The following is a 14,227-nucleotide window of genomic DNA, read 5'->3' as shown; positions in this document are numbered from 1 at the left end:
ACCCTGGGCAGCCATGTGATGTGCTAGGTGACAGGCAGACACTGCCAAACTTGGGACATTCTCCCCTCTTCCCATCTGCCCAGCCAGCCCTGACACTTTCCACCTGGCTCAGGGACATCCAGAAAAGAGCTGACAACGGCTAGGCACAAGCATATAGTCTTCAGTAAAGTTGTGCCTCTTTCTGCTCCTGGGACTTTACCTTCCCTCCAGGGAAAGGTAAAATGACAGCTTCTCAACAGGACACTGATGAGGAGGTGTGAGAACTTGGGAGATGAAGGGGGAGAAAACAGTCTGGAGAAGAGGAAGGTTCAAGTGCTTGGAGAGATGGAGAGACAGAAAGGGTCAAGAGCAGAGAAATGAGATAGGGAAAGAAAGTAAGGAAGCGAGCTACGGAGGGCTAAAAAGGAATAACAACAAAAGCGCAGGAGAAGGGGCCATGGAAGCTGGGAGGGCAGTAGGAGGGTGGAGAAGCAGCACAAGCTGAGACTGCTGGAGTAGCAAATGGAGACATTTCAGCGAGGAAGGAGGAGGTATCTCTTGTGTTCCCACCATCAACGGAGACCCAGTGCTTCTCAATCCGTGGTTCTTTGCACTCCTCCAAGATCCTGAAGGCCTTGTGCTGAGCGGGGCTGCCCCTGGGAAGCTGCCAGCAGGAACTCCCCATGGCACTGTCTTCCCTGTGCTCCCACAGCAGAGGGGCTGTGTCGTGTGGGGAAGGTTCATCCAGGACCTGCTCAGTACTGGTGGAGAGAGATCGCTGCGATGGGGATGAGGTGGAGTGACCTCAGGACAGCTTGGTCTGATCTGCACAGGATCAGAAGCCTGTGACACGAGCATGGCTTTTGATCTTAGCACTGAGCAGGGCAAATGCTCTCTGCAGCAGGAACATGCGCTTTTTGTCTGGGTTTTGCTTTTTTTTTTTTTTTTTTTTAAATACAGCTATTTTCCTCAAGCACTTTGATGCTTCTCAAATAGATGCTACAGCCCAAGAACTAATTCTGTCTCCTCCCACTGGTCACTTCCTCTGAACCACAAAACATGTCAGTCTGTCACTTCTCTCATCCACTTCCAAGCTGCCATTTCGCCTTGGGAAGCTACAGCAAGAAATGGGCTTAAAATGCTAGGCCACCATGCCCTCATCCCAACCAGCTGCCTTCCCACCCACCGAGGAGCCAAGAGAAATCTCTGCTGCCCTCACTTGAAGACACTGCAAGCATTGGCTCCACCATCTCTCCTGGAGTCTCCCCTTGCCATGTCTCCAAGTGATTAAAACAGGACCACGGCATGACCCACACCTCCCACCTCCAAACCCCTCCTGTGCCTAGAAATCCTTCCCCCTCATCCCTATTCCCCCCAGGCAAGACACAGAGCCGAGACACAGAAACAAGAGAAAGGAACATGACGGACAGTCCGCTGTGCAAAAAACAAACCGAGAATGAGGACACTCTGGGAAGGACAGGGGAGACCTCACCTTTGGTCCCTCTCTAGCACATAGGGAGGCACACACACACACACTCACACTCGCATCCTCTCACACACACGGAGGATGCACCACATGGTTTGAGACAGGCCCATGGTAGACTCAAGGGTAGCAGGAGTGAGTTGTCATATCCAGAGACACTGGGTGACAGCGGGGGGGAGAGGGGGTGTCGTTCACAGATTACTTTCGTGGTTTTCCTCTGTCTCGACAGTCATGGGGGGCAGCCCACCGTTGTCATTCAGCCGCTTGGCCCTGTAGGTCTCATAGTGGATGTTGTGGGTCACTTCTTTCAGGTCCTGAAGGTGGGTCCTGCAGGGGCCAAAGTGAAGACGGGATTAGAAGGAAGATACAATAAGCAATATCAGCTCAGCCAGTATTAATCTTCTGATGATCATTTTATTCCCCAAGATAAATGGAAGATTACTTCACTCAGTCTGGCCAATGAGCATACCCCTTTCTGCATGGCATGGACAGTGTGGGTGCCATCATACACAACTGAGAGCTGGAGCATCAGCATTCAAGAATACATATACAGGATGCAGGATATGGGCTGAAATCCCTGGCTGTACTTGCCAGCGCCCCACCCCTCTCATATTTGTGCCAGTGGGACAGCCACTGGCCATCCTGGTGTGTCAGAGCAGACATGGGCTTATCTCACCTGAAGCAGTGGTGAGACAAGGAAACATGAGACAAGGAAGCACTGGGAGGGTGTAGCAGGTCCACTGGAGATGTAACCTGCAGAACACTGCTGTGAACGTCATCCTTAACCTCCATAGAAAGCCTGCAGGCTTGGATTTCTGTATACTTTGTGATGATCACTTGGTTAGGATGTTTTCACTGTGAGACTTAGGGAAAGCCTGTCTGCTGCAGAAGGTATTGCAGAGCAAAAAGAGGGCAGTGGAGTGATGTCCAAGCATTGTACCTGGCCAAGTGTCTCAATACCACCATACCCACAGGTGGAATGAGCCACAGGGCTCTATCTTTTAAGTGTGCTTCCCTTATTTTCTTATTTTTGGTGTTATTTTAAAACCTTGTTGTATTTATAGCGAACAGAGGTGACCCTGGCTCTGCCGCTCCTCTACAGAATTTAGGGCAGGTATCACTTGTGCTGTGACAACTTCATGAAACAGAGTAGAAATAAGACAGGACAATGAAAGATGAATGAAATATGGAGCTTTTCATTTCCAGGTCATATGTTCCAGCACATCCCTCATCCTGGTAGGACACATGGTTTAGGATGTGGTAGTGGCCTCTTTTTCACTGACTCCACCCCAAACCCACTGTCAGCAGCAGATGGAAGTTCTTTCAACCTAATATCCTTAATGGGATATAAGGGGGGTGGTAGGACCCTGCTTTTTTCCAGGCATCCAGCTCATACATGAAAACTAGCACCTACTTCACATAGTGGTCATGTCACCAAGAGAGGCACTAGAGCATCCATCCCCTAACTCAATTCAACCCTACCCCACATAAGTCTTCACTGCCTGAAATGTACTCTATTTTCCTTTCCACAGGGGCTATTTCTCTCTAAGAGGGTCTCAGGAAGACTCCCAGCTCATCAAGAGCAAACTGGTGCATGACCATGGCCTTACCTGATGACAAAATCTCGAAGTAGGGCAAATTCACAGTGAGTGAGGTTTTCCACTGAAAAGAAAGCAAGCAATTGTTACGTTTGACTTTTTCCAACAACCCCTTTGTGGTTATGGAGCACGGGAGGGTCATTGCCATGGGGCAGGTTCCGGGTGGGCAGAGCTTGCATACTTCAGAAGGGACAGACAGCTGTCTGAAAGGCACAGTCAGGCATTGAGAAAACATGCTAAGAGGTGCTGAGCAGTCACGTGTGTAATTGTATCTGAAAACCAAGGCAGCCCCAGAAGCTCAGCCTCACACATGGTGCTGTTCAGAGTGGCTCCAGCTTCTGCCAGTTGGCAGCAGTGGTACCGCATTGACCATGGCAGTTCCCTTCCAGCAGAGCTATTTGAGAATTCTCCTCTTGCTTGGTTTCAAAAAGTTTGTCACAAAAGGGATGGGAAGGTGGCCATGGGACGTGTTATCTGGGCCCCGGTTTATTACTGAGGCCTGCGATACTTTCAGCTCGCAGAAACAAGGGATTTTTTTACCTTCAATGATTCCCCAAGGTGTTTTCCTGCCCAGGACTCTTTTGCCATTCACTTGGTACTCCTTGTCGCTGCCCACTACTGCAAAGGGCATGCTTTCCTGCTGAGGAGAGACATGTGGAGAGACCTATTGAACCCATTCCAGAGAGCAGCACCGTCATTGTTCCCCGTCCACCTTTCTTCCTCTCATTTCACCAAACATAAGGCCTTTTCCAAAGGAAAAGATTCTCCAGGACAACACTTCACTGGCTGTCTTTGCATGACCCAAGCTTAGTGGGTAGTTTGCAGCAGTGCAAAGGCTCTGGTGGGGAGGGGAAGAGCTTTTCTATTTCCCATCTCCAGCATTTCTGAAGAAGGGGGTGACCAGATAAGAAGTACCTTGGCTGGTACTTCTTACGAGGGTCCGTCAGCCCAGGGCTACTCGTGTAGATAGTTCGCTGTGTTTCTCACCCAGGTTGTAGTTCTTCACCAGAAGAAGGAGATAACTCAAAATAATCCTCTCCAGCAAGACACAAGAACCAAGTTTAATGGCTGAAATGATTGTACTGAGGAAGACCAGAAATGGGGTGGGGGTGCAGCTTTCCTGGGAAGTGGGACAGTAGGTGAGGCTATTGGTGACCCAGATATCTCTAAGCACAGGGAGAAACCGTCTGTTTCCAGAACATGGGTGCTGGAGATGCTGCTATCCATAAGGATGTGCAAATGTTCATAGATTTGCTCTGCTTTATAGATATCCCTGGGGCCGGCAAGGGACTGCAGTTACCAAAGGAACGGAGATTAAAAAGCAGTTTATTTCTTATGTGTGGTGCTGAAGTGCAGAACAAAATCTGGTGCTCTCCTCAAAACCAGTAATAGTTTGGAGAAGAAGCAAAACCCACCTAGTCTTCTCCAGAATGTGTAATGTATTGCCAAGTGGGAAATGGTTAAGATGGGGAAGGTGGGAATTTCTGTTGGGGCTGTGACAGCTGGGGCAGTTGAAAGGGCACGTGTCAGGCAGCAATACAAGAGTTTCTCGAGGACTGCTGTAGAGGCCAATCTATTTTCATTAATAGCCTACCTACAAAAATGATGGGTGGGGTAATTAAATGCACTAGCATCACAAGGCCAAGAGGTGTTGTCAGTACGAAAGCAGCCTGGTTTGTTATATGGGAAGATGTAAGTTTGAGGCACAAAGAGCAACATTTGGGGAATAACAACAGAGCTTCTGCTACAACTTCAGAGCTCATGAACAAGTAGTGACTGAAGGAGTGGAAGGACCCCATGTGCTAGTCAGATACAAAATGACCATGAGCCACCAGTGTGATGCAATTGTTCAAAAAGCACATGTGGTCCATTGGCTTAGCAGTTCAGATCTCAGGAGGGATGGGGGAGGATCGGGTAGCAGCACCGGTCCTAGAAGATCAAATCAAACTGGAGCAGGCACAGAAAAAAGTGACTAGGTGCATGGACTACTGAGGAATGGGAGGCTCATCCAAAGGAGCTTGTCTCCTCTAGCTGACCAGAAGGTTCCTTACATCCATTGCATCTTTCATCCATGATTCACGAAGCACTTAAAAACCTCTAGTTACACATGTCCATTTTACACTAATGACCAGCCCTCATCCCCCCTTCCCCTCCCACGATAAAATGTTTCCTACCCTGATTTTGTCATTCTCTGTTTTATCCTCCAAGTCCTCATCAAATTCTTTCTGGGGGTAAAACTCGATCCCATTTACTTCTAGCTCTTTGCGTACCTAGGCAGAGAAACATCTTGGAGCACAAAGCAACACAAACCTGAGGGAAAGGCAGGTGGGGTGGCTGGGCAAACACATCTAGGGCAACCTTCCAGCAGGCAGGGGCTGGAGGGATTGTCCCTGGGAACCATGCAGCAAAGTGAGGACACACAGCGGCAGTGATGAGCCTTTCTTCCCCAACCGCAATTACTTGTCTGGCTCTGCAGTTCCCGTGACAGAGCATATCACAAGATGTCACAGGGATACACACGTGTCTTTAGAGCCACAAACAGCTGCATCTTCAGGACTTACCCACCAGCCCAGCACTGGACTCTGCACATGCCCTGGGGACTGTGCTGCAATCCCAGGAAGAAGGATTGGAAGGATTGGGGGTTAGAACTAGATAATGGGGGTTGGAACTAGATGATCTTAAGGCCCTTTCCAACCCAACTATTCTATGATTCTATGATAGCATGCATTTCTTCCACCTCCAAGCCAGGGCAAGGAAGGATCCCATGCAGGAGAGGAGATACTCACTCTTTGTTTGAATTCGGTCTTCTCCTCCAAGGTCATGGTGTCAGCCTTGGCAATAACTGGGATGATGTTCACTACTTTGCTGAGATGTTTCATGAACTCCAGGTCCAAAGGCCGCAGGCTGCAGCCCAAGGGGGAACAACATGGAAGGGGTCACTTTACCCTCCTCCCTTTTCATCCTAGTGACTCTCCCAGCACCAGGGCATCAATTAAACCCCCCTTGTACATACACCGCTTGCCACCACCATGCTTTCAACTCCTTCCTCCTATCCATCCTTCCCTGTCCCAAAAACAGTGGTGTTTCTCCTGCCCTTGTTATCCTAGGCTCTTCCAAGCCCCACAGCACCCAAAATTAAACTAAACAGTGGCCAGCCCCATAGGCAGGACCCCTGGGCCTGAGATGGAGCAGTGGAGGGTATATCTGGCACAGAGGCACCAAGAGCTTGAGGAAGGACGAGGGACTGTGTACATACGAGTGGCCTGTGGGGGAGATGAAGTAGAGGCAGCAGTGCACTCGCGTGTCTGGAATTCGTTTCTTCCTTGCAATATTCACCTCCTCTTTCAGAAATTTTTCATACTGCTCGTTGATGTATTTCTCAATAGGCTCCCAGCTGTTAAGGTGGGAGAGAGAGATGAATAGACAGGTACAAATCTCCACATGTTCCTGCCTACAGTGTTCCCAGCTCTGACAGCAGCAAAATATACTCAGGCATAAAAAATACCCACCACAAGCACCCCACCATCAGCTGAGATGTTGAAGAGTTTCTGCAACTGGGCACAGAAATAGGCACTTGCTATGTAATGTGTGCATATCCCCAGGCATGCACACAGACCCAAGGTGTTCACAGTTCCATTTCCTCAGTACTGGCCCCTGGAGTGCAATAGCATCCCAGATGCTTTCCAGGCCGAATAGATGAGAGTCTCTCCATATATCACCTTAACTCCAGCCCTTTCTAGGACACAAGGCCTTGACCACGTAAAACTCACCAGTTCTCGTTGTTGATCTGGTCCCCAAATCCTGGCGTGTCAATCACTGTCAGCTTCATTTTGACACCACCTTCTTCAATGACTGGGGAAGAAATTGCAAACAATCAATAAGCCTCCAGGACACTGTTCTATCATGAAACATGTCTCTGTATGCTACAAGGGAACAAGAGTGCTCTGCCCTCATCCCTGCCCAGCAAGCATGACCAGGCCAGGCTGGGTCATGCCTCAACAGTGGTGATCCCCACTTGCATTTCTGACACCAAATTTGCTAACCTCTGCACCAAAGCCACCTTATACCACCCTGCCACAGGAAAATGGATTTGTGCTCAGTTTGTGGCCCAGCGCTAGTACCTATCTTATACAACTTGTCCTCCCCATCCTGAATCTGAGATGATGCACATTACTCTGCACCACTGTAGAAGCTGCGCTGATGCTTTGCCATGAGGAGACGTACACTACCAAACTCGAGATGGGACCCACCAATGCAATTTGTATTGACTATTAAGTGTCTGCAGGTGCTTGTCAGCAGGGCTTAATCCACACATGTAGACTAATGTCTTGGCAGAACATCTGTAACTCTTTTCTACCCCTCACTTTTGGCTGTGGCATCAGTGGCATCGCTGTCTAAGAGAAGCCTTGGCTGGATCTGAGGCCATCTAAAATTGACACTTGTCCTTTAGCTTCCCATGGAGAAAGGGCTGCCTAATACCAGAGAACTGTTTGCATAAACTACTGGGGTCTTATGCAAGATTGTGCTGAAGCATCACTATTGCGCCACCCCAGCAGCCTGGCTCTTACCATGCCCAATGGCTTTGATCTCCACCGTCTTCGGGATTTTCTCCTCCCGGTTCCATCCTGAAGATTTGCGGCTCACCTGGGATTTGAAGAGGGTGTTCACCAACGTCGATTTTCCCAGTCCACTCTGACCTGAGGGTTGCAAAGAGGAAACCCATGACATGTGCTGCAGCCTGGCTATGACAGCAGGCCTAGGGGATAGAGCCAGGCGGGCAGGGGATGGGGCTGTAGGTGTCTTCTTGCCTTGTGCAGGCTCTCCTTTCCCCCAGAGCAAGCCCCCTCTGCAAGGCTCACTTTCCCCCTTGGCCCCATAGGACAGTCCCTGACCATGGTCCCCAGTACCTCAGCTGGTACCTGCCTACCTACAACCATGATGTTGAAGTCGAAACCTGTCTTCATCGTTTTCTTACGCATCTGCTCAATGATGGTATCAATACCGATGTAGCCCAGCAAGTTGGCGTTAATGCCCATGGGTTTCATTGGTACGATTGGTTTTTGTCGTGGCTCTGGGACCAGCTCAGACATGGCTGCTTCGTTTTTGTTCTCCACTGACCCTGCATAGGGAGAAAGATTGAAAAACCATTATTAAGATGTAACACGGACCTCCTTCCCGACCTGTCAGGGAGGCTGAGGGCAACTTTGAGCATCCGTTTCAAGGGCTACTTGATAGCTGAATGGCAAGATTCTAGCAGTAAGAAGTTCCTCTTCATGGAGGAACATCTACTTGAGTTTCCAGCACACTCTTCAATGTGTCACACCAGATGAGGAGGTGGAGAAGTGGGGTTTGTTGAGCATGCAGCGTATTGAATGCTACTTCCAAACAGCAGGAGCAGACTGAGTGAAGCTGACTGGGTTCTTATTGGGTGCCCAAAGTTCTGTGTGTGTGTCTCCTCAGTTTTGCCTCCCAGTTCTCACCAGGATCACCAGTGTTTTGCCCCTCCAAATTTAGCATGAAATTTGCAGTGGAACAGACTTTGAAGTCCTATCATTGAAGCAGAGTTTGGGATTTACCATGAGGACTTCAAAGCCTGGCCCTTGCCAGGGGCAGTTGCGTTACTGGCCGTGTTGTGAGGGCTGAGTTCCTCAGAGAAAGGCAGTTGTGGAAGTGCAAAGCATGGTCACAACCTCCGCACTTACCTGCCACCCATAGATCAATGGGGTTTATTATGATCAAGACACTAATCGTTGTGACCAATAAACTAATTATCTGCATCTTTCCCTTCTCACTTCTTCCATGTAAAACAAACAGGCAAAGAGAAAGCCCCTGCGGGCTTTATGGCCTCCCTGACTCTTTTTCGGGTGATGGCACACACTGCTTGGGGTGGGCCTCGTCTATTTATCTCCGTCTCTTGTCTCATTAGTGAGCAGCTCCCACCCACTGGGAGGAAGCTGGAGGTTGGGAGAGGACAGGACATGGGAGAAAAGCTGTAATTGGTGGGGAAGGGAGGCGTGAGGGATAAATCTAGAAAGGAAGATGAAGGGGATGGGAATCAAATACCTTTCATACACAGACCAGCTGCAAACTAGAGCCTTTCCCACTCTAATTACTTGACTCCCCCATGCTTTGTCTCATTAGACGGTTATTTTCCCGGGACAGGGACAGCACGTGTTTTTGCTTGCTAAGCACTCCACTTGTTTTGGATGCCACTTCAGTTCAAGTATCTCACACTAAATTATCCCTTTCCATCATTTCAATGGAGTTTTTCGCCCTGCTCAGCAGAACCCATTGGCTGCAGAGGAGATGCGAGAAGCCAGGCAGGCGACTGCCATTTGGTGGGTGATAGATGCTGCTTGGAGAGGAAGGTGATTCAGTGGTCACCAGGCTGGGGACAATGACAGCACCAGTCCAGGGTCCTTGTGACAGCTCAGCCAGGCCAGGCAGGCCGGCGCTAGGGAGAGGTCAGAGAGATGTTGTTTAAGCACAGGGTTAGGCTGCAACAGGCTGCCTGGGTGGCTGGTGACCCTGCCTAGGATTCCCACATCAAAGCTCCTGTGTAGACACAAGGGCTGCTCTACACAGTGAAGATTTTACATTTTACATAATCTTTAATATCCCACGATCATGTGCTGAGGGCAGACCTTGTGGAAGGGCCACCATTGGCAAGGAGAAGGGTGCATCCACCCAGCTCCTTTTACACCACTTGAGAAGTCTTTTATGTTAGAGTGGGAGAAGGGATGTTCCCCCCATGGGAGAGGGTGGTAGCACTTCCACTCATGCACAGCGCTGTGGGTAGAGTCTTAAGGTTCTTGTACCTTCACCTTGCCAGCAGGGAGAGGTCTGCTGGAGGGTGATCCCCCATTCTGAGCTATCACCATCCTCTCCTGAAGCAGTGAGCAGCACCCTGGGGGAACCAGAGCACAAGATGGACTGTTGGTTTGAACCAGGTTGGCAATTCGGAGCACCTCATGCTGCCGGGCAGCTGCCGGGAGAGCAGCCTGCCCAGCGAAGTGCTTCCCAACTGCAATCCACTCTTACACCCATCACAGCTCATCTGTGCCTTTCCTGCTGATGGATCATGCCCTGGGGCTCCTGTTGTCTTTTTCCAGCTTTCTCAAAGCTGCTGCCAGCCAGGAGAGTCCTGCACAGCACGGAGGGCCAAGGCAGCCAGCTCTCCTGCTCCCTGCCCTTCATTCCTCCTCACCTAGGTAGAGGACCTGTACCATAGTCATGTGGCTGTGCCATGCCCCTCATCCTGCTGCAGCATCCTCCAGCGCACACCTCACAGAGCCCTGCTCGGGTCCCACCTACCCCAAATAGAGGAAGAATAGAGAGTGAGACAGGGAATGATGTGGGGAGATGGGGCAGGGCGTTGTGGCCCCAGTAAGGCACTTGGTTACTGCAGTAATGGGGGCAAATGAATCCCAGAGGTGAACAGGGAACAGGACAAGGTGAGAAGAAAGCCCAGCTGAGCAGCTGCATGGGATGGGTGCAGGACATGGCTGCAACCCCTTTGCTGCCTGGGCAGTAGCTTGTCTTCAGGGAATCTATTGCCCTCTCCTTTATGCCTCCAAATCCTTGTTCTTACACAGGGAGAAGGAAGCAGGGAAGTTGCTGGCAGCCAACCTCAAGGCTCACTTAAGAGGTTCATAGCTCATACCTCAATCTCACCAAGGGATGCTTTGTCAGAGCCAGGAGATGTTCCTAACTCTACTGTGGACATTCAATATGTGGCCATCCCTTTGCAGGCTTTACTGCTGGAGCCAGGAGCTTGCAGTGGTTGGAGCAGATATTTCAGAGTCAGGTTCCTATATAAAGCCCCGAGACCAAGAGAAAAGGTCTCCAGAAGTCTCCTTAAGTATTTCCTGGATTTTATATCAGTGATGTTGCTCTGGGCATTTGATTTTGGACATTCAAGGTCTCAGTGTAGGCACCTCTTCCTTTCTCCTCTCTTCCCACACAGCCTCAGTGAGGGAAGCCCCCAGTTTGCAAAGAGGTGCCCAAGGGCTCAGCTTTCTGCGCACAGTTTTCCACCTCTTGACTCACACAGAGGAATCCAAGGGGGCAACTGAGGAGCAGCTTGCTGGGGAGATCAGGGTGTGCAAAAACCGAGGCAGAGCTATGAGAGGCACCTTGAGACATGAAACATGTCGACTTCATCTCCTGGGAATGGCTCTGCTTCACATGCAGTAATGCTAATGCTGCTAGGAAACCACATTAGTGCTCTGATTGACTGGTCAAGGGGTAGTATTGTGCATGCTAGGCACATCCTGGCCCCTCCAGCTGTCCCCTGTAATGAATACATGATAGGGCACTACAGCCAGTACAGCTGATAATGAATAGAGGGTTAGCCAAGGTTAACCACCTACATCCGCTGCTTGCATTGCCACCCTTTTCCATGCCACTTTGTTCTGTGTGCTAAGCCAAGTTCATTTAAGGGGTCGTTGCTGGTGGTACGCTGGCTGCTCGGCTCCTGGTGGGAGCTGGCTTGGGCTGGGCTAACAGAGGATAATCTCTGGCCCATAGGAGATGCTCCGTTTGGCTCTGGAGCCAAATGGAGAGGTGCAGCATCTGGGGGCAGGCAGGGCTAGAAGGGCAATGGATGCCCAGACAGGTCCCCATGGTACCAGCTGGCTCCTGCCTCTGACACCCCCCGATCCACCCCAAAACCACTCCCTGGAAGGCTGGCGTACAGGGCCAGCTGCAGACACCACTCCTGCAGCACACGCTTCACGTCTGCTTGCCTCTTGTTCACAGCAGATAGCTGGGGACAGAGGTGGCCCTGCGGGTCCCTTAGGAGCTCAGGTAGTGGGGACTAACATCTACTCTGTCCCAATAACCCACATACAGTTGCATCCCCTCCCCCTGCCTTCCCGTCCTTTGTCTGAGTGGCAAGAGAGAGGGAGGGCTGCAAACAGTCGCTCACAGCAGCCCAGCTTCCAGCAAGGAAAGGCTATTTAACCCCCACATACACATGGACAGCCTCTTGGCAGCTGTCCTCCCGTGTGGATGAGGCTGTCCTGCTCTGGCTGGAGACAGCAATCCTCACACGGGTCTCACCCCAGCCCCTTCCACTCGCGTGGCTCTGGACCCGCAGGTCCACTCCCTGCAAACATGGAACAGGGAGGAAGGATGGGTTCAGAGCTTGAAGGTGGCTGGCAGGGGTAACACCAGGTCCCTAGGAAGAAAAGCCAGCAGCTCCTTCAGTAGCCCATCCTTCCTGGGGCTTGCAGGCATTGCTTCCGATCTGCAGAGGTGCTGGACTGAGCATCCCTCCGCTGGAAAAATCCCTTTTCCCCCTCAGTTGCTGTGATGACCCCGGGGCATTTCTCCCAGCTGTGCAGGGCAAAGGCTAAGCTGTGCCGGATGCACCGCGTGACTTCAGAGTGCAGACCAGAGCCATTCTTCTTACCAGATCTTTTTGCCTGGCCTGAGGATCACTGGATGTTTCCAGTGAGGCAAGGAAACTCATCCCAGTCCTTCGGGCTGCTGCAGCCTTCCCGGCAGCAACCTTCCTTCCCCTCAGTGCTCTGCAGAGGGCTCGGGCAGGAGCCCGGCTCTGCCGGGGCCGCCGTGAAATCTAGGGCAGTGTGTGCTGAAGCCTCTCTGGAGGCGCCAGAGGTGGAGGTGAAGGGGCTGGGCACGTCCCCAGCCCAGCCGCTGCAGGGTTAGATGCTCACCTCAGCCCCAGCCGTACCCAGATGCCACTCCCCGGCCGTGCATCCCTTATCCCGTACCCCGGCTCACCCCTGGGTGGCACGGCTGTATCACAGGGCGAGAGGATGCTGAGCACCCCTGGACCAGGGTACCCTGCCACCGCAGCTGCCTGTGCCCCTGCCCGCCGGTCCGCCGGTGCGGGGCCTCTCTGCCCGCCGCCGGCTCCTGCGCAGATGCCCAAGGAACAGCACGGGATGTCCCTGTTGCCCCTGCAGCCACTGCCTGTCACTAGCAAGGGACAAGCCAGCCGCCGAGCAGCTTGTCGGCTTCCCCCGGCCCTGGACCAGCTCGGATTATCTCTTTCTTTCAAAGCAGCCCCTGGCGCCAGCTACTCCCCATCAGATCCGCAAACAGCCCATCTCATTCTCCTTCATGCCAGACTGCTGCCACCAAAAGGAAAAAAGAAGAAGACAGACAAAGCCAGGACCGATTTCTCCCGCTGCCCTTCGGGGTTATTCCTCCTTCGTGGCCAGAGCTGGGCAGCATGGAGGCACAGCGGAGGGTGTTTGCACAAAAAGCCCCAGCGGCGTCCCTCCGGCATCGCCCAGCCCTGCGAAACCCAGAGCATCCTACCTTTGAACATGAAGCTTCCTTTGTCTCCGAATCCTCTCCCAAGGGGGTGGGTTTCCCCCTACTTTCCTAGCCTGACGCTGGCACGGCACGGTGGGCTACGAGGCTCTGCTTTTACCTCTCTCTTTCTTCCCTGTGTCCTCTTCTCCCCCCCTCTCTTTCCCCTCCTTCTCCAGTGGCTATTTCAGCGGAGAGGGGATGCTGGTGCTGCTCCTGCTGCCATCGTCATGTGACCTGAATATTAAACATCGCCGCAAAATCTCCCCCCGCGCACCCTCCCCGGCTTCATCCCAGGCCCCGGCTCCATCCCTGGTCCCCCCCGGCGAGGGGCACAGCCACGGGGATGGAGACACCACCGCCGATGGGGCCCCCCACCGTGTTCTGGAGGGGCCCCCCTTGCACACCCACATCACACAGGCCTTTTCTTGCCCCTTTCTCTCCCAATTCCCCAGCATTTTCAGCATCTCTGCTTGTTTAGGGAGGAGGATTTTAACCCTTTGCAGCTTGGCTCTGGCAGGGTGCTCAAGGGCGCTCTTTTCCCCTAGGTATTTATTGGGTTCAGGGGATTGCAGGGCCTCCCTTCTGCTTTCCCAGAGGGAGGAAATTAGGAATGTTTTGGCTCATCAGAAGTGACTTGCCCTTCAGATCCACTTGTGGAGGCGTGAGAAACCTTTTCTCCTCTGGAATCACGATTCCTGGCTGTCAGCCCGTGGCACAGAGGCAAAATGAGCACTGTCCCCTCCGTGTGTGTGTGTGTACACATGTGTGCATGCGCGTGTATGTGCATGTGTGTCCATGTGTGTGCTGAGCAGGGAGAGGTGCTGCCCATGGGCCGTGCTGGGGTACGCAGGTCACATCCCATGTGCCCCAGCAGGCA

General features: G+C 52.0%; 1 protein-coding gene across 2 annotated transcripts; it reads right to left on the bottom strand.

Annotated features, from left to right (window-relative positions):
• Nucleotides 1-901: 901 nt before the first annotated feature.
• Nucleotides 902-13,800, bottom strand: SEPTIN3 (septin 3). Of its 2 annotated transcripts, none has more exons than XM_030479624.1 (10): nucleotides 13,354-13,748; nucleotides 7,988-8,179; nucleotides 7,629-7,757; nucleotides 6,831-6,912; nucleotides 6,317-6,454; nucleotides 5,847-5,964; nucleotides 5,235-5,330; nucleotides 3,601-3,700; nucleotides 3,073-3,124; nucleotides 902-1,789 (listed from the first exon to the last, which is right to left on the bottom strand). In XM_030479624.1, the coding sequence occupies exons 1-10, from the start codon at nucleotides 13,361-13,363 to the stop codon at nucleotides 1,654-1,656; spliced, it is 1,053 nt and encodes a 350-aa protein (XP_030335484.1). In that variant the 5' UTR covers nucleotides 13,364-13,748; the 3' UTR covers nucleotides 902-1,653. The 2 variants fall into 2 exon arrangements, with proteins under 2 accessions (XP_030335484.1, XP_030335485.1); XM_030479625.2 differs by having other exon boundaries at nucleotides 912-1,789; nucleotides 3,601-3,697; nucleotides 13,354-13,800.
• Nucleotides 13,801-14,227: the final 427 nt, after the last annotated feature.

The sequence above is a fragment of the Strigops habroptila genome, chromosome 3 (genome assembly GCF_004027225.2).
Source record: "Strigops habroptila isolate Jane chromosome 3, bStrHab1.2.pri, whole genome shotgun sequence".
In the NCBI taxonomy this organism is placed as follows: Eukaryota; Metazoa; Chordata; class Aves; order Psittaciformes; family Psittacidae; genus Strigops; species Strigops habroptila.
Note: the sequence above shows the minus strand (reverse complement) of the source record. Positions and strands in the feature narration are given on the sequence as shown.

Bases quoted from the DNA above. Each gene is read 5' to 3' on its own strand.
- SEPTIN3 (XM_030479624.1), bottom strand. The intron at 7,758-7,987 runs GTAGGCAGGTAC...TGCAACCCTCAG, and splicing joins CTTCAACATCATGGTTGTAG to GTCAGAGTGGACTGGGAAAA. The intron at 3,125-3,600 runs GTAAAAAAATCC...CTTTCTTTTCAG, and splicing joins ACCTTGGGGAATCATTGAAG to TGGAAAACCTCACTCACTGT.